The sequence below is a fragment of the Sinohyriopsis cumingii genome, chromosome 5 (genome assembly GCF_028554795.1).
Source record: "Sinohyriopsis cumingii isolate HCF-2022 chromosome 5, ASM2855479v2, whole genome shotgun sequence".
Taxonomy (NCBI): Eukaryota; Metazoa; Mollusca; class Bivalvia; order Unionida; family Unionidae; genus Sinohyriopsis; species Sinohyriopsis cumingii.
This window is the reverse complement of record NC_142965.1, coordinates 32,726,522-32,747,506: the sequence shown is the minus strand read 5'-3', so window position 1 is coordinate 32,747,506 and position 20,985 is coordinate 32,726,522. Positions and strand designations below refer to the sequence as shown.

At 36.3% G+C, this 20,985-nt stretch overlaps 1 protein-coding gene across 1 annotated transcript in view; it reads left to right on the top strand.

Moving 5' to 3' along the window:
* Positions 1-20,985, top strand: part of LOC149798900 (histone demethylase UTY-like) — a 211,471-nt gene that overhangs the window by 128,760 nt on the left and 61,726 nt on the right. Inside the window, exons 8-12 of the mRNA XM_089957814.1 lie at positions 6,495-6,529; positions 7,123-7,213; positions 8,146-8,272; positions 14,522-14,620; positions 15,477-15,649. Of these exons, the coding sequence (XP_089813940.1) occupies positions 6,495-6,529; positions 7,123-7,213; positions 8,146-8,272; positions 14,522-14,620; positions 15,477-15,649 (525 nt within the window). The remainder of the gene's footprint in view (positions 1-6,494; positions 6,530-7,122; positions 7,214-8,145; positions 8,273-14,521; positions 14,621-15,476; positions 15,650-20,985) is intronic.

Below are 20,985 nucleotides of genomic sequence, written 5' to 3'. Positions count from 1 at the left end.
ACAGTTACCTATTATTCTGTTATGACAGTTTGAGAATTAAACATAATTTATTTTGTCTGTAAATATTTATATTAATATGTATCACAGTAAAATTCTGAGTTTTTTGGGAAGCTGTCCTTATAGTTTTTGGTTTACTCTCACATGACCCACAGGGTAGGATGGTGCCTTTTCTTTAAGCTGTGGTGTGATAATTTAAACAATTTAGTACATTTTGAAACAAGGTGGAACATTTTGAAACAAATGTGGAACATTATGTTTGAATGAAGTCTTGTTATCTTGATTACTGTCATTGTCTCTGATACATTTGATGAAGTCTTGTTATCTTGATTACTGTCATTGTCTTTGATACTTTTGATGAAGTCTTGTTATCTTGATTACTGTCATTGTCTTTGATACTTTTGATGAAGTCTTGTTATCTTGATTACTGTCATTGTCTTTGATACATTTGATGAAGTCTTGTTATCTTGATTACTGTCATTGTCTTTGATACATTTGATGAAGTCTTGTTATCTTGATTACTGTCATTGTCTTTGATACTTTTGATGAAGTATTGTTATCTTGATTACTGTCATTGTCTTTGATACTTTTGATGAAGTCTTGTTATCTTGATTACTGTCGTTGTCTTTGATACATTTGATGAAGTCTTGTTATCTTGATTACTGTCGTTGTCTTTGATACATTTGATGAAGTCTTGTTATCTTGATTACTGTCGTTGTCTTTGATACATTGATGAAGTCTTGTTATCTTGATTACTGTCGTTGTCTTTGATACTTTTGATGAAGTCTTGTTATCTTGATTACTGTCGTTGTCTTTAATACATTTGATGAAGTCTTGTTATCTTGATTACTGTCGTTGTCTTTGATACATTTGATGAAGTCTTGTTATCTTGATTACTGTCGTTGTCTTTGATACATTTGATGAAGTCTTGTTATCTTGATTACTGTCGTTGTCTTTGATACATTTGATGAAGTCTTGTTATCTTGATTACTGTCATTGTCTTTGATACATTTGATGAAGTCTTGTTATCTTGATTACTGTCAATGTCCTTGATACTTTTGATGAAGTCTTGTTATCTTGATTACTGTCATTGTCTTTGATACTTTTGATGAAGTCTTGTTATCTTGATTACTGTCATTGTCTTTGATACTTTTGATGAAGTCTTGTTATCTTGATTACTGTCATTGTCTTTGATACTTTTGATGAAGTCTTGTTATCTTGATTACTGTCATTGTCTTTGATACTTTTGATGAAGTCTTGTTATCTTGATTACTGTCATTGTCTTTGATACATTTGATGAAGTCTTGTTATCTTGATTACTGTCATTGTCTTTTGATACTTTTGATGAAGTTTTGTTATCTTGATTACTGTCATTGTCTTTGATACTTTTGATGAAGTTTTTTTATCTTGATTAGGGTCTTGGATACTTTTTATGAAGTGTATCTCCTCTCCTAGGTTTGGAGAGCTGGATGTGTCAGGTTTTATATATTTAGGCACCATGTGGCTTGGGAGGGCTTGCCTGTGTAGGTTAAAGTGTAAAGAAGTTTATTATCTTGGTTAGTGGCATTGTCTTCAGCAGTTGGATGAAGTGTATATGGGTTTGTCTACCAGGGCTATGAGAGAGGGAGGTGTTCAGTATTTAGGCACATTGTAGCTTATTTCTGCTTGAACAAGTGAGTTTGTAATTAATTATGGCCTTGCTTGACAGGCAGTGTGAGTGGAGGTCATGGGCCAAGCCAGTGATGGTTGTAATGACATAGCACTGGTGTTAGATCTGTTGTTTATATTTTTCACTTAGTTCAAGAAATCCATGCCAAGCATCCCTTGCCCTGAATTAAAATGGTAGTTGTTGATAGAAATACAGTACATGTAACATTTTTTCATGTGAAGTAGATATTCTGTACACATACTTTGAGATGCATATATTGGCTAATAAGTGGATTGAAATATTTCCATTGTTTCACCTACTTAATCTATGTTCTAAAATGCAGTTGACAACACAATATTTGGTTTATTTTGATTTCCTGCATTTAATTTCCTGCTGAGAAAATAGCATATGAACTCCAGTGTTAGGTGTAGACCAGGGCTTGCCTTATTTAACAGCATAAAATTTGTGCAAGTCTGCTAATACCTGTACGTTCTACACTAAGATTCAAATTATTCTGACTTTCATATTTAGAAGCCACCTCATTTTCATGATGGAGCCTCATTAGGTCACTTTACAGTGAAGATTGTTTTAACTCAGTGAGAGTGTAATTCTTACCAAAATAGATAATTCTTTTGGAAACAAGCAAAGCTAAACTTTTGTGAATGCTCATCTCCAGTGGCAGTATGTATGGCCTCGATGGATTTCAACCAAGTCTTATTTTCAGGCTTGTTGTTATTTCAGGTTATTCCATTCTGAGTTGAAGTACATTCTTGAAATGCATGTAAATCATTAATTTCTACACCTGTTCTTTGTTCAGATGTCACCTCTGTCAGTGTCAGTGTTGACATACTTGACTACCTACTCGGTTCTTCTACTGTGAAAGAACAGCTTAACAAGATTAGTTGAAGGTGAAGGTCACTGTTCTTTCTCTGACAATTTGGAAAGACTTTTTAAGATTAGCTCTTGATCCCTGGTCCCAGATTTTGATTATAAGACGTCACTATTCACTGAATGGCAGGAAAATGCTTCTGTCTGGCCACATGTATAAAGCATCACCATGGTACTCATAATAAGTGTTGATAGTGAGGACACTGTAATGTTTAGGGTACATTATTCATATTACTCAAAAAAAAAATTTATACAGAAAACGAGCTCCATGGCCATACAGGATAATGAGGTGCTTTAGAATGGGAGACAATTTTATGTTCCTTGTACATTGGATTTTTTTGTTAAATATTGAGAAATTCGTGCAGAACAAGATTGAATCCACCAAACTGAGGCATTTTATTGAATTGTGTGGTGTGATAAATTTTCAGATCCTCACAGATAGCCAGAAAATTTTTTATTAGAAAAGAACTTGATGTACTGTGGCATCATAGTTTCAGTTGAAGTCTGAATTTCAAAAGGTATCCCACATCTTTACATGAAATTTTGATATAAGAGGCCTACAGTGATTCTCCGTTGTTGTTTCAGTAAAGGTCTGTTATGTGTCCCTTGCATGACGGTGCCATTGTTAGCAGGTTTTGTTGTAATTTTCTAGTTTGGAGGAATTATTAAACATGACTGACTTTAATGGAGAAAAAATTGTGACATTCAACAGGTTAGTCACTTTAAATTATGCTTTGCACAAATTATCACGGTATTATGATTTACATCAGAAGGTAGGAGTTAATTATAGTGTGCCATTCATTAACTTATGGAAGACACTAATTATAGAGGTATATTTATAATCTGCCAGCAAGATCAAGATGCATTAACCAAGTGTTAGCACACTCAGTATATGGACTCCTTCTTGGACACAACTGACTGGCTGACTTAACGAGTGTCATATGTCTGACATTCTATATCATTTTATCACAGTTCAAGGAGTATAATACTAAAAATAATATTGATGCAATACTGTGAGGTACAAGAATTTATCTACCTTCATTTTTTTATGTATGCAATAAATTAATACCAGTACATGGAAATCAATAAAAGGTAAAAGGTTTGAACTAACACATACGCTGAGCAATGGGACATTGGTCATACAAGTTCCCAAATATCATTGTATCATTTTATTTTTAAATTATTTATCTGTTAAACTGCTAAATAAACACCTTAATGAAGTGTTTTTTGATAGTTATAAGTCAAGTCAGTCTGCAAACAACAAAGATTCTGATCTGCCATAGCATAATGTGCCTGCAGACCAGGGGATATGTTGTTTGTTCTGCTGATTGCTCATAACATCTGGGTCTGTGCAATATATATAGTTGGATTTGACTTTTAAGCTAGTATGTATGGTAAATGATTTATTGCCCACAGCAATGCAATAGAGATATTAGACCAGTCCCTCACACTGCATGGTCTGTGTGCAGTGTATATAGTTGGACTTGACCTATAAGCTAGTATATATGGTAATTGATTTATTGCCCACAGCAACACAATAGAGATATTAGACCAGTCCCTCACACTGCATGGTGTGTGTGCAGTGTGTCCTTACATGATAACTTTACAGCAAAATGGGTCTTGCCTTGGGCTGAATTAAGAGAGATGCTTGCAGTAAACAAATAACTTCCATTAGCATCCTTCAAGATATGTTTGGGGACCTGATCAAATAAAGCTTCATTCTCTGTTGTTGCCATAAATGCCCATTAATTTAGTGTTAGAATTTTTGAGGTAGTATACCAGCTTGTCAATTAATAATTAATGTTATAAACGGTAAGAATAAAATGCTGGTGTAGGATGAAATTCTGTTGTATAATTTTCCGAAAGAAAAATGTTTCATAAACAATTAGTTGGAAAGGAAAGCATTTAATCATGAAGGATAATACCACTACCTCGGTAAGTATATGTAAGTTTTCTTTCTTGGTCACAACCTTTGCACAGATAGATGTTCCTTGTTCATTTTCATGGAAAAATGACCAGCAAGAACCTTTAGAATCTCTGGATAACTGTTGTACACTTGTGATGCATAACTATCAAGGACAATGAAAACAACATATATACTTGCTTAAAAGTAGCGTTGCAAACAATGAAAATCTTGATCTGCCATAACATAATACTGGTATTCCTACAGACTGTGGGTCTACGTTGTTTGTTCTATTGACTACAAAAACGCTGCTCAGCTGATGGAGCCAAACTCGTAGATAAGTCTGCACTGGTTACTTTCTCAAGGTAGAGATTTTAAATATGACTTTGTCTTTTTGGTTTCAGAACACCCTTTTTTGATTAAAAAAGAAAAAGATGTTGACCAAAAAGAAAGAAATGAGACAATAATTTGTGTCTTTTATGTGCACTTAACAAGTTTATTTTCTAATGTATCACTACAGATTTTGAGGAACAATCCACAGATAAGACAAATCAACAACTTGTAAACAAATGAATCTGTTAATTAGCTGGTGCTATCATGCCAGATGATGACTTTCACCTCTGTCTGCGTAGGTTCGAGTCTCGGATTCGGCCAATGTGGGCATGTGAGAAAGCTTGCCAGTAGCTTCTCGAGGGTCGGTGGTTCTTTCCGGGGATTTCCTGGGTTCTTCCTCCACCATTAATGCTGGCTGCCATGTATAGCCTATCTTGTGCTGAAAAATGGCGTTAAACCCTACAACAACAACAACAACCAAATGATGACTTAAATTAATAGGTGTCAGGATGGCCTTTGAGTAAGCACTTGATTAGGTTCTCACAGAAGTGTTCACTGGTATCACTTTGTCAGTAAAATGACTCCTCGACCACTCTGGTGGCCTAGTGGTTAGTGCGTCTGCCTCGGATGTGAGAGATCGTGGGTTCGATCCGCAGCCAAGTCATACCAAAGACTTGTAAAAATGGTACTAACAGCTGCCTTGCTTGGCACTCAGCATTAAGAGGCTAGTGTTAGGACTGGTTAGCCTGGTGTCAAGATAACGTGGCTAGGTGGGACATCATGCTACATGTCTGCGGCATGATATTCCAGTGCTTAAGATCACTATAAACTGCCACACTGCAGACATCGTAGTGATATGACTGAAAAATTGTTAAAGCTACATTTGTCTATTCCAAAATTCCATGCACTAACTGCAGTTTTCAACAACAAAAGGATATATAGTTTTAGCTTAGATTTTACCAATGGGGCCCAGCGTGGCCAAGTGGTAAATTGAGTTTGCCTTTACAGATCATTGACATCTCACCAGACTCTGGGGGTTCAAGTCTCAGGCTCTGCCAGCTTTGGTATGCAAGGAAACTTAAAAATAGCGTTGAGTGGGTTGTTGGTTCTTCCTGGGGTTTTCCTGGGTTCTTGCCATACTAGATATACTGGCCACCATGTATATTCTATCTGTGCTGAAAATGGCATCAAGTCCACAACAACAACATTTACCAATTATGATTTTTTAATATGTAAGCTAATAAAGGCATGTGTTTTGGCATTTCCCACAGCTGCGTTTATTCCATAAATGGGTTTGTGAGCTGTCAAGGCTTACAAAAACCAGGGACTAAAGTGGAATGATTTCTCATTTATACTTTCTTGTTAATGGACACAAATCACCAACAATGTTTACACTTGGAAAAATTATAGGTACATGTATCAAAATTCATGTATGTGCATTATGGGTTGTTTCTTTAAAATTATTAAAAAGGAAAGCATTATCTATACGAAACTGATTACTCATTCCCAGCATGAAATTACACAGTTGAGATAATGTCCCTTATCCATCTCCTTTTGTGTAAAGATAGTGACCAGTGTATAAATACAGTGATTAGTGTATAAAGAAATATTATCAGATATCATCTTAGGAATATAATACAAAAGCAGTCTTAACTGTAAACTGTTATTTTATTATTGTTTTCATGTGCAACTTAATATTTTTACTATTTTTCTTCTTTTTTTCAGTCAAACTTCACATTGCTCATCTTTTTGAAGTTCAGGTATGTCCCCTAGCTATTAATTTGATTGACAGGTATCATATATGCTCACATACAACACAAGTCTGACTGCAACTGTACAGACCCAGATCTGTCAGTACATTATGCGTGGCAGATCTGGGTCTGCAGTTTTTTTTTTTGTGAGTGGTCAGTAGAGCAACATAGACTGATCTGCAGGCACATTATGCACATTGCATATCAGGATCTTTGTTACTTGCAGTGTGACTCGACTTATAAGAGAATGTATACAGTATGTACCCAATATTAATTTTGTTGACAGCACCACTTCAGATATGTACCTTGTTGTAATTTGATAACATCACCTTGACAATACAGGTAAGATTGATTGATTAGATGATCAAGAAAAGGTTAATTTTGTGTTGACCGTCTCATTGTCATTACATAAATAATAGAGATATTTTTTACTACATAATCTCCTGCCTTTGAGTTATCAATGCAGTTTTACTGAGCATTATTTGGTTAAGGACTTGAAAATGTAGGGATAATCATTTGTGGGAACAAAGGTTTAATCTAAATCTGTGATTCTTGTAATTTTATCCAGTAATTAAAAAATTGTTTTTCTTTTCATTTTATAGGGAAAATACAAGCAAGCCAAGGAGACCTATGAGCAGTTCCTTACTTTGGACGGAAAAGACCCTGTGAAAGCTATTGCACTTAAACAATTAGGTGGGTTAAGATAATGCTTCCCAGTTCTAAGCGCATGAACTTTGGGACAGAATACATGACTTATTAGAATTGAATTGTACAAGTCTTTTTCCCTCTATGTCTTCTTTCACACAATGTACAAAGTTTTAGAAATTCGGGAGCATCATTTGCATCATGATTCAGTTATCACACCACTATAAAAACCAGTATGAAACGTCCATATGGGTGATGCTTGATTTGTGCTTAGATGCATTTCTGAGCTTATGGTGTAAATTGAAAATTGGCTAAAATCGACAGTAATTCTGAGGGGTGAGATGCACTTGCATGCATGTACATGTGTTGCTTGCAAGTCGCAGCACATGGCATCAGTGATGGCATAAAAACAAGCACAGTGGTGCAAATTGAATGTCATTTCTTCTTCATTATCAGTGGCTTTAAAATAAGTCCATAAATCGATATGGCATATAGCGAGCATGACCTGTATAAATGCTGATAATGTATATTTAAATGCTAGGTGAGAAACAAGGAACCGGCAGCTGCTGCCAATTATGATTTTCCTGTAAACCACACAATGCAAATAAACATGTATCCTGTTAATCAGTCTCTCATATATATAAAGCTGTAATTGTTACAAATAATGTGCTGGCAAAGAGGGTGCACAGTTTTGCATGAGATATAAGTACTTGGAGATGTGGAAAAGTGGAGGTCAGAAGATCATGTAATCAGTAGTGGTGGTTTCATTGGTCAATAAAAATAATGTACTAAAACTAAACTGAGCAAGATCTGGTCTTATCTACTGGTTATTGAACTCATTGCTAATACATTTCATTAAAAATGTAACCCTGGTTTTTAAAAAAAGGAAAGAGGGATGAAGACAATTTCAGTATATTCTACATAGACACATCTTTGTAATGTTTCAGTTATGTTCACTTACATTCATTTTTTATTTCAAGGTTGGCTATATCATACAGTTGACCAGTTTGGTGATAAGAATACACGAGTGGGATTGGCTGTGCATTTTCTTCAAAAATCGGCAGAAATAGACGGCACCAACGGGCAGACATGGTATTTACTTGGAAGGTATGTTCTACCCAGATAGCTGCACTCTGTAGTGCAGCAAAATAAGCTGTTTATAGATTCTCAGAATAGAAATAACGTAGTTCTTTCAAAATGGCATACATCCCCAACTTGTGGTTTAAATCATTATGTCTTTTTCCGTGGAATTAGTAGTGTATCCATAGAGGTGCAAGAATGAGTGTCAAAATCCTCTTGGTGTCGGAACTAGGGATCAGATTGAGTAAAAAAAAGTAGATGGCACCAGATCTTGAGTGAAACGCTTTACGGTGTGACTTGTGGATGTTATATGGCAGAAAATGTTAGAGCAGATGGATCTTTTAAACTTCGGAACATGTCAGATCAGAATAAGTGACAAATCAACGCCACTTTACAAACTTTATAAGAAGAATATGCAAGTAATGTACTATATCACTGAGTACTTGACAATGATCATTGCAGAATTCCAGTTCATGATCATTCAGTGAAAGTTACACATGTTGAAGTGAGTTCTGAATATAAATATGTTTCAGTATATTTTTGTGTTTGTATTCTGATTCTAATTCATATGGATTTTGCCCTTTGTGACGAAAATGTTGACCAGCTGCAGAACCAGGTTAGTATGTATCTTTTTATACGTGCTGTAATTCTGGCATGTAATATATAGATTACACTTTTTATGCCCAAATTATGCTTTTTTGCCTCTTATAATAACAATAATTACGCTTATACCTGTTGGCGGGATTGGCATGTATGTTTTCAAATATGTCCGATCAGAAAAAGAGTAAATCCAACACCGCTTTACAAACTTGTAAAGAAGAATATGAGAGTTATGCCATTGGATTGTTGATATAATATCTGCACTTCATGATCATTCAGCAATCATTAGACAGTGTCTTAATTAGCTACAATGTTATAGCCTTCCACGAAGTGGGGTTACTAATATTAGTGCTAGTGATATATAGATTAATAAAGATTCAACTTGTTATGTTCAGATTATGCTTTTTTGCCACTTATATGAGCAAAAATTATACTTATTCCTCTCTCAGGATTGGCGTGTATGCACTGGATCCTGCATTATTTGGTGTAAAATATGTATGCACTGTATCCAGCATTATTTGGTGTAAAATATGTATGCACTGGATCCAAACTTATTTGCTGTAAAATACATGACACATTTTGAGATTCAAGAGGGGTCCACTGTAATTGTATTATTGTATTTTTCCTGTCTTACGGATAAATGGAGTTTTTTTTCTTGATCTGTTGACATTTATCATTGAACAAATTGCAGTACATGCTTTGGAAGCTGTTTTTTTGTGTGTGTCACCATTATTTGAGCAGTCTCAGCCAATTTCTTTGAATGCTGATATACATTTAAACAAGTACAGTTTACTGTAAACTTCTTCCGATGAGAATGTTTGTTGTGTAAACCTAACTTTTTACATTCTTTGTTGAGACCACTTTGGCGGTGTAAATGGTTGGAGTGCCCACCTCGGACACAGGAGGTTGTGGGATCGAACCGAGTCATACCAAAGACTTAGAAAAAATGGCAGTAGCAGCTGCCTCGATTGGAAGGAGAGTCTTGTATATTATTGAACATTTGGACATATCTTCATTTACATGTGTGGGGCCCCGATTGGCTGAGTGGTCTAAAGCGCTGTCCGTTACGGATCACTGCCATCTCACCTCTGTCTGCGCCGGTTGAAGTCTCAGCCAGTGTGGATACATGAGAAAGCTTGCATGTAGCTTCTCGTGGGTCGGTGGTTCTTTCCTGGGTTCTTCCTCCATCATTAATACTGGCCGCCATGTATTGCCTATCATGTGCTGAAAAATGGCATTAAACCCCACAACAACAACATCATTTACATGTGAACTGAAGTGTGAGATTTGACGTGTACTGTAGTAACATTAATTTTTGTATGGTACCAATTTTTGTGCATTTGTTGCCTTGAACCATGAATTTTAAAGACCCAATGAAAAATCAGCCATACATGATAAAGAAGCCTACACCCCCCCACCCCCCGTGCCTTGTTACTCACCTTGTTCCTAGAGATAAACAAAATCTGTTTGATAAATTGACACAATTTCTATATTCTGGTAATACAACAGTAGCTTTTTAAAATTTTTTAATGCTTTAAAAAATAGAATTATACTGCATTTTATATGATTTCAGTGTACACATATCTATAGTGTGTCAATATACTTAAAGGAGACTAGAAATCAAAATTTTCCTTTTACGTATGTAATTCTCTACAGATTGTAATTCGACTGCAATGTTTATAAATTAAATATCGTAAGCGAGCAGTGATTATATTGCGTGGAAGATACCACGATTCCGTAAATTGCCGAGTTTTTCCGAGTTTTAATGAGACGACAGATCACGTGGTACCGTGACGCAATACTAGCCAGTCCTCGAATACAAACATAAACATTGGCGAGCGAGGTAGACAGGAGACCACAGTTTGGTAATATCTCTCAATTTGGCGCAGCGAAGTCCCGATTATTACATTATGTCTGTCAATTTTCATTTGTCAGAAGAAAAAAACCCAACCCCAAACCATTTTTAAATATAACGTATGCAATCCACAGTCTAAACTGCCACACTACTAACATCGTAGCGATATGACTGAAAAATTGTTAAAGCTACGTTAAAAATTCAAATCACACACTTCTAAACCCGGCACTGGACGAAATAATTAATATCATACAACAGTTTTTTTCTTCTTTTTTTCTTCTTAAGTAAATAGAACGTGAAGATTAAACATTATTCAAGTAAATTTCAGATTTTTTAAACAACTACAACGGTACTATAGTAAAAAAAAAAATAATTAAAAGAATAAAATTGTCACCAATTAGCTTAAATGAATGATCACGTTGAAATTTTCTCTGCAAACAAAATCGCATCTCCATTTCCGCCAAAGAAATTCGGCCAGTTAACACCTGACATTCCTCTACCGTATATGAAAAGTTTAATTACCATGATTAAATTACAAGGAATAAAACAAAATATACCATGCAATATATGTGGCCCTAAAGAACTAATTCTGAATAAATATTTTAATCAGCAAACAGTGTTACATGCATTAAGACTTAAAACCTAAGGAAATAAGGTGGGGCATAAAACTTGAGAAAAACAGTTGCCACATGTACGGTAACTTGTGACTGCAGATTTGAACTGTTAAAATGAAGTCCATGGCATCGTAAGTAACAACAAAATAGGCATTGTTTATTTGGTAATTAATTGCTGGTGCTTACACATACACACACTGTCGAACATGGTTTCTTTGAAGTATGTCCGAAGGGCAGTCCTTTTCACAAGATCAATGCAAGGATAAGGATTCTGTTCATTAGTCACACCGGCTTTATTGTTTGCGTACTTAAATCAAAACTTTAGCTATTTTGCAGTTTAGCCAGAACTGACCAGAATATGCAAAAGGCACTTGTCATGGGGGAATAATAAGGCGTATCACAGCGAGAAAAGGCACGTCAAATGGGCGGTCGCACATTGGGGCAAGGGGGGGGGGTCAATAGCCCCCCTCCCCGTTCTATTGTCAGACAGTTAATGTGAAACTTTGACCTTTTTTTTAATAGCTGTTTTTTAAACTGCCCAAGGAATAGTTTTATATCAGTTCCAATTAATACAGATTACCGTTTATGCATAATACATGTATACAATGCATTATTTTTTAAAAAAATTATTTTTTATAAGATTACTGAAAATTGTGTTTTCTCGAAACACGACAGGTTTAGAATCTTATTTTTAGCAAAGCTTCCATTTGATTAAAATCAAATCTAAATTTCACCTAGGACAGTGGTGATTTGATTTAGATTGTGCCGTGTTAAGGCATGTATGTCAACATCTTGAAAATACATTTACTCATTTCACCAGCGCGATCAAAGTTTCCTCAGGCAAACAATTTTTGTTTCAACAAGCCTGACGGGCACCTCACTTTGAATACAGGATGGGCCGGAACTAAAACCAGAAGGGGCCCAGGGTGCCGGGCTATCAGATTTGTTTTTAGCACTGCTGTTTTAGATAAAAGATATGTGGATTGATTGTTGCATTTTGTGGTCACTTACTCGTCCTTCTGCCTATTTTCGTAACTCACACGTTTAACTCTTTTCCCAGGATTTAAAATGTCCAAAGGTATGTCTGGAACAGCGCCAACTTTTAGTCTAGGCCTAGCATTTGCGTATCTTTGAGCTGCTATTTTTTCATGATCCCTCTCGTAACATTCCTTTGAGAAACGAGTGCTGTATGGTGTTGCTTTGAAATCAACTCGTTTGTAATAATGTACCCATTCTTTCACGATGCCTTTATCTTTCGGAAAAGAAAAAAATATTATGTCCACAGGATTTTCTTAATGTTCTATTACACCCTTAAGCAACGCAAAACGGTATTGTCTTTTACTCTGGCAACTCCCACTTGGGCTGCTGGAGTCGCTACTATGACGTCAGATCCCGAAAGTAACCGAATAGGCGCGGAAATTTTGCATACGAGGTCACGGAAATTCAGCTCATAGAAGATAGGCCAATATTTAAATATTGGCATTACGGTCGCAGATGATACTTCAGAATAAGGTTTTCTGCTATAGTACTTTTATTATGATTCTATATTTCCATTGGTTTCTGGTCTCCTTTAAATCAGTACATTGTAACATACTGGTAAGAGGTAGATAAGGATAAAGCGAAATGAGATAGAGCTATAGGTATTCAAAGAATAGTATTACTAAAAGTGAAAGAGTAATTGATACTAGTTTATGAAAACTGAAATTAATACTTATTCAGATTGAGTTTTCTTTAAAGTGAAACTGTTGGTGAAAACTTTAAATTCTTTTGAAAGTATGCCTCATATCCATGCATGCCGAATTGCAGTGGTCAGCATGACTAAAATATTAAAACTATTGCTTGAAGCACAATTACTAAAAAAATACCAGGTGTATATACTAGTTACTACAGAGTATTTGTATTAAACAAATTCAGCATTCTTAAAGCTGTGGGTAATTTAGTCCAATCTTTCACACATTTCAGCGTAAATCAACTTGATTATTGAAGTTTGAAGTAATGTCTGATGCTTGAAGTTGGTTCATACATGAGCTAGGGTCAAAGAAAGGAGCGATCCGTTGCTCTTCGATTTAGTTGACTGTTTCGAAATTTGCTGGGCTTCTGAAAACATACACGATGTGATTTCTTGCTGTATACAATGAGCAAGAGCATCTGGTGACATGTTTGATTTACTTGTGGAATGACGACATTTTAACCAATAGGGAAAGAAGTTTAATTTTACTCTTCTTAAGTCCATGTTGTGCCACCATGATCCTCTGAAAGTAATTGTGAAACTTCACATTGTTCTGCAGAAGAGATCATTCACAGGTACGTCAGTAACTGATTATAGCTTAGTGATGTTGTCTGCGTCTGCTCATTTTGATGTCGCGTATAAGATCTTGACCTTGACAGGTGTTTGGATTGTTCTCAAGCAGGTGGTAATATTGTGTTAGTTATTGAAATGATCGCCATTGGTTGTCAGCAATGTTTTGTTCTTTCGTATTTTGTATTTGGGGAATTTGTAGAGGTCATTCCTTGAAATTGAATACCAATAAATATGCAAACTTTGAAAGGCAAAGACCAGCAAATATAACTTCCCACAAAAGATTTTTTTTTAAAATACAAAAGCGTGAGGGTAAAACCCACAAAATAAATGATACTGCAGTATTGTCTGGATGTTACTGGGGAAAAAAGTTTCTTTAGCAGTAATTTATGACATTATGTGTGAAAGGGGCATTTCTTTCTTTCTTGAGAATATAGTAGAAACTCTCTTGAAAGACCACATCTTCTGCGAGAAAGTTACGGTCTGGAAAGACCAGTGGTCTTCAGTGATGTCATAATGCCATTATCAATAAATCGGTGCATTATGAACCAGGCCTTTCATGTTATGTGGTCTCTGATAGTAGTGGTCTTTTTAAGACAGGTTTTACTATACCTCAGTTCTGCATTTCATGGACATGTTTGCTAAAAATGCATAAATGCACATTTTTTAAAGCATGAATTACTGCCATTTTGAATATTGTTTGTCCCAAAGTTATACAAGCAATCTTGGCATTAGGCCACACAATATTGAATTCAATCTATGACCATTTGGTTACACCGTAGAAAGGAGAGTGGAATATGTAACGTTCAGAGCATGTGATTTGTGATAGAAGAATATATCTGAAACGTTAACAATGGAATTATTGACCTATTTTGAAATTTATATTAAGAAAATATCTTCTTTTGCAGGTGTTTTTCTAACCTTGGAAAAGTCCATGATGCTTTCGTTTCATACAGAAACTCCATTGATAAATCAGAGGCCAGTGCTGACACGTGGTGTTCAATAGGGTAAGTGTAAATCAAGAAGAATGTTGCATGAAGTAAAGTCTTCTCTGAGAGACAAGATGGTGAATACACTGGAATGCTTGGACTTGTAGAACCTAGCAAAATTGCTTAAAAAAATATTGAGTGAACGTTTTGTAACGGTTACATTTTTTTCAAGCCTTTCTAATATGTTTGTTGTGGCATCTCTTGATGGTATTCCACTGAAAAATGTTGGACTTTTTAAAAGACAGAAAAAAGTTACTAAGATTATTTACCCTTTATTTGTTTTGTATATTTTTGGGGAGCATTTTTGCAGCATCTTTTTATCATCTGTCTCATTCATGGTGGATATTTCATCTTGGTTGGAAATGTTTGCCTTTCTAGGTACTTGGCAAGCTGTTTAACTTTTGCTCACTAGCTTTTGCTGGCACCATATAGACAGGATTGTCCTGATTTTCCTTTACCCCCACCCCATGCACATACGTACATGCATACACATATACTTACCCACCCACCTACCTACCTACCTTGATTGAGGTGGTTAATGGGGTCCCGGGTGGGCAAGTGGTTGAAGGCACTCGTATTTATAGATCACTCACCTCATTTGATGTCAGTTCAAGTCTCAGCTTACCCAATTTGGTATGTGAGAAAGCTTGCCAGTAACTTCCCTTGGGTCTGTGGTTCTTCTCGGGTTCCTCCTGCACCAGATGTTAGACACCATTGCCTATCATGTGCTGAAAAATGGTGTTAAACCCACAAAACCAAACCAAACTGAGGTAGTTCAAGTTATATTTTGTCCTGTAGGAATGTAATTCAATGACATGGATAATTTAGCCTTTCATATTGTTTAGATTGTGTACCTGTTGAATCTTTTTTTCAGGGTTCTGTACCAGCAGCAGAACCAGCCTATGGATGCGCTGCAGGCATACATTTGTGCAGTTCAGCTGGACAAATCACATACTGCAGCCTGGACAGATCTTGGAATTCTTTACGAGACATGTAATCAACCCAGAGACGCACTCACCTGCTATATTAATGCTGTTAAAACTAAAGGTAGACCAACATTGAATTTCAGCATTTTTATTCCCAAGAATGCATTTTTAAAACAGTATCCTTTTAATAACAGCAGTACATTACCTGCTTCGATAGAATTTCTTTCCGCATTTCAGCATTTTCATTCCCAAGAATACATTTTTAAAACAGTACCCTTTTAATAACAGCAGTACATTACCTGCTTCGATAGAATTGCTTTCCATTTTCAGAACTCCAGTCCCCAGTCCAAACTAATTATTTTCTCCAAAATTTGTTTTGGAGGGGCAGAATTGAAACGAAAGCAGATCCAGTCTAACTCTTTAGACACAGCCAACTTATGAACAACCAGTCTCTTTCTTCCTCTGACATTGTACACATTGCATGTATGTAATATCATGCATTAAAATTTACGTTCATTTTCTGCTCTGAACATACATTTGACATTATTTGAGTGTTATCTGTATTCTGTTGGTAATTTTTATAGGCTTTTTTTCACCTTGCATAGCAAGTGGTACTTCGTTAAATTGTGTCCCCCTTCATTATTCTGGTGCTAGGGTAAGTATTGTCTACCCATAATTTGGTTTTAGAACTTTTGTATTCGCATGAATGTTTTTATTTTTTGGAGTTTATAATGTTGCAGATTTTTGGGCAATAATGGACACAGGAAGGCTCTATGTCTATGTCTTATTCCCCACCTGCTTAGTGTGCACAGAATGTGCACACACAGACTGGTGCCCAATGTCTTGTCTTTTATTCAGGCCAGGTGTGTCACACATACAGTTGAGGAAGAAGGGCCCCTCTTCCTCCTCATTTTCAACAGACATCCCCTCCATTCCCAGGACGGGTCCTAATCTCTCTCTGTGAAGCTGAGACTACAGCCTTGGTGGATCAAGAACAATCTGAGATCACTGAAGGGCCAAGTATCCCTTATTCTAGTTATGATGCCATCAGTGCTGGTGAGGTATCAATCCTTAGCCCTTCTCAAAAGAGTAAAATATAACTGAGACTGAGTCATGTCTCCCATTCAGGGATGATCGGTGCTGGGCCAGTCTCCCATAATTGAGATTAGGGAATCATGAGAGGGAACAGCAGTGATCTAATTGGGACAGGTCTGATATGGCAGTTCCATTGGACTTTCATCAACAGATTTGTCTTGCTATAAGACTGAACAACAAGCTCCCCTGTCTCCTCTGTACCAAATCAGAGGGCCATGGCTTGGATGCTATCTCCACTTTCATGCATAGCTCATCTCGAACAGTTGGCCAGGACCAGTTTTCAAGCAAGGTTGCCAACTGCATTGTTCAGATTAGGAGTCAATCTGTGTCCAGGCTTTATGATGCAAAATGGAGAATCTTCATTGATTGATGCAGTAGGAAATGCATGGATCCCAGTGTTTCCCTTTGAGTGCATTTGATCTTTTCTTGTTTCTTTTCAAGGAAAGAGAATGTCCAGTGTCCAGAAATAAGGGCTACCTGGCAGTCCTTTCTAATACACTCTGCTTCTTTACGGGTTCATTCATTGGATTCGACCCTTGTCATTGTGATCTCATCGATTATTTTGAGCTTCAGAGACCAGTATCTCACTAATAACTAGGTGGTCTCTTTTGTGTTCTCTGGGCATTGTTAAAAACCCCTTATGAACCTTCGAGTGAAGTTCTTTCCAGACTTTTTTACCACTCCTGTGGTCTAGTGGTTAGAGCATCTGCCTCGGATGCAGGAGATTGCAGGTTTGATACCAAATAGTACTTGCACCTACCTTGCTAGGCACTCAGCATTAAGAGGCCAGACTGCTCCGGTGACCTTGTGGTTGAGTGTCCATCTCGGATGTGGGAGGTCGCGGGTTCGAACCCTGGCTGAGTCATACCAAAGACTTTTAAAAATGGTACTAACAGCTGCCTCATTTGGCACTCGGCATTAGGAGGTTAGTGTTATGACTGGTGGTCAGCCTGGTGTCAGGATAATGTGACTGGATGGGACATGATGCTACATGTTTGAGGCATGATACCCCGGTGCTAAACATCACAATAAACTGTCACACTGCAGACATCATAATGATATGAAACACACACACATTAATAGGATAGTGTTAGAACTGGTTGTCCTGGTTTCAGTATAATGTGATTGGGTGGGACATCATGCTACATGTCTGCGGCAAGATACCCCCAGTGCCAGACATTTATAAACTGCCAAACTGCAGACATGATGGTGATATAGCTATGTTAGAAATGCAAATCACACACTCATTGCAGATTTTCCTGCTCTCATTAGTGTCATTGGGGAGAAGGAGTGCCATTCATGCCTTTTCATTGGAAAAGGGTTGTCTACAGGTAATTATGATTTTGTTTCTCATCTTTGCTGACCTGAGTTTCTTAACTAAAATTCAGCTACCTTCACTAGCCCCACTTCTGTTGAGATTTCCAGTCTCAATTGTATCTGCTGTGAATGATCCAGGTCAGTTCTTTTGCCCTGTTAGAGCCTTTTTTTCGGCTTATTTGGCTTCTAAAGGTAAAATGAAGGGATGGGAAAACCTCTTTTAACATATTAAGGGTTCCTCTGATATTTTGGCAGCTTATATTTCCAGATTCATTGTCCTCTTTATCAGGATAGCATATTGATCCCTCAGAATTAAAGGTCATGACATTCAGGCTATTGCTACATCTTGGGCCTATTTGTATCACTCTTTTTTAGATGATTTTATAAGAGCCACCTTTTGGATGGTCTTGCATTACATTCTTTGTTTACCTTCAGTCTTTGTCACATCAGAGGGAAGGCACTTTTTCCATTCCTATGATAATGGCACAATAATGGACCAACCATCTTCCAGCTTACAGTACTGAACATTCCTATCATTAGAGAAAATACTGTAGTTCTCTGTACCAGATTTGTTGAGGCCATTCTCTTACATCCCAACTGGTTAATTCAGCATCCACTTCCTGCAGCTAGACATCTTGATTTAGTCCTCTTTGTCCTTCCTGAGATGCTCATTAGCAAGATGTTGCAATAAATCCTTGTCATCCTGTGCAATTGAAATTTTATAAGCATATCTGACTGCATGTATAGTGACCTGATTATGTATTTTGGCTGTTACTTTTATTTTATTTCGTTTGGAAATTATTGGACACACATTTAATAATTAAGCATCGGCAAATTAAATTTGGTAGATTTAGTCTTATGTATATGAAGATGACATGGTAAGATTTTCAGATTATTGCAGCAATTGTTCAATGTTTAAATCTTTCTTTTTCACTTTCTGAACTTTTGATCTGCAAAAGTCAGCAGTGTTACATATTATTTTGATCTAAAATGAGGGAATATTAGAAATCTAGCAAACTTGGATAGGGTTAATTAGGTACCAGTTCATTAAACCTTTGATTTTCAATCGGCAATTAGGCTAAAGCAAATACCGTCTTTAAGAAAGACAACAAAGATTTAAATGTAATTATGACTTTTCATTGTAAGGGCTGTTCCAGTAGAACATATACCCCCCAGGGGGAAGGCACTTTCAGATTCAACCACCCCACAACAGAAGCAATTTAAAAAAATTATGATCCACCGTCAGATGTGTTTTAATTGAGAAATACTGTCCCCTACAGAAGTATATTTTTTAACATAATTTCTGGCTATGGGTTAGTGGGCGGTAGAAGCGATTTTAATATTGGTTTGGGGACAGAAGCAATTTAAATGACAGCTGGCTTTAGGTAATCTACTGAATTCATATACATCATATAATCTACTGCATATTTTTATTTATATTCATTCATTATAATCAGTCTTTTGTCCTTTTGTTTTTGTGGCAGCCATGTTTGTCTCTGATACTGTGAAATCCCAGATTTTCATGGTGGCTTATTATTTGTAGATGTCATTGATCAGTCCCTTAATACCTACTAATTTAACATCCATGAATACAGATTTTATAATAGATATTTTCATTCTAATACAGAAATCATGAATTTGTATCCTTACTAAACTATGTGTTTCCTAAAGTGATCAATATGTCTTGCTATTTTTCTTTCTCAGGCATGCTGCTTTTGATTAGAATAATAGTTAAATCATGTATTGCTTTAAATGTGTGGTCAGATTCTATGATTCATTGTTATTATTTTTTCCAATAAATGTTTTGGTAAACTTTTATGATTTGTCAGAGAAAAAAAAACAATGATGCCTGTTGAAGTGATGTTGCATCATTTGTCTACTTTTACACTATATCATTTCTTGTAAGAACATCTTTTTCAGTTACTAATGTCTTATTTTTACGCCTTGTTGCAAGACTAATATAAAGTTATAACAAAATATAGCAACATTTTTATATCAGATTTTAAAAAATGGATGAAAGTCTAGGAATCATTTTTCCCAGAGCACTTTCAATCCAGTTGTCACAGGTTCTATCTCCCACTTCTGGTCTTTCATATGAGACTTATACCTATGGCCTGAGGGGCTTTCATGGCAGAGTGGTATAAGATGCTTGTCTTGTGATACAGATCTGAGGGGCTTCCATGGCAGTGGTACAAGATGCTTGTCATGTGATTACTTGCCTCCAATGTGCAAATGAGAATGTTGCCAGTTACTTGTGGAAGGTCAGTGGTTCTACATAAGTGGTGTTTGGTGTCTTAAAAGGACTTGGATTTTATTCAGAAGTAAAACCGGCTGCCATATATAGATTCTCTTCATCTGAAAATATTGTAAAGGCCATACTGAAACCCCGAGATCTCATGTCTAAATGACTTCAGCTGTTGGAGATAAACGTCAAATCAACAGAGGCTCCATGTGCCCAAGTGTACTAAGGTGCTTGCTTTTACATCACTTAAACATCTCACAGAGTGAGTTTGTGTCACAGATCAACCAATTTAGGTTGGTGGTCTTTCACAGTCCTTCCTCCACCTAATATATTGTAAAAAAAATCACCAAAAAACCCAAAATCAAACCACACTGAATCAACCAACTAATCAACTGTAGCAACAGCAGAAAAGGTACTAGTCAATCATTTTTGCCACAGCTGTACGAGTTTACAACTTTTGACTCGAGTAATTTTTGTAGATCTTTGAATATCATCAGTTATGCCTCTCTGACAGTTACCAAAAAGTCATCATCAGTTTGTACAAATGAATTTTTCATGGTGAGCATATGAGCTGGAAAAGTCTTGAGCAATCCTGCATCACACAGGGCCGAAAAGTTTACATTTTAGCTCACTTAAATTTTCTCTTAACAATGTTCATTGTTCCAACTAGAACTCTTACAATTTATTCAAGCTATATTTACCAATATCTGATGATATGCATCTAATAAATATTTGTAACAAAGTATGAGAATGCATCAATGTTTTTCAATGATGCATTTGAATTGAGCAACAACCACAATCAA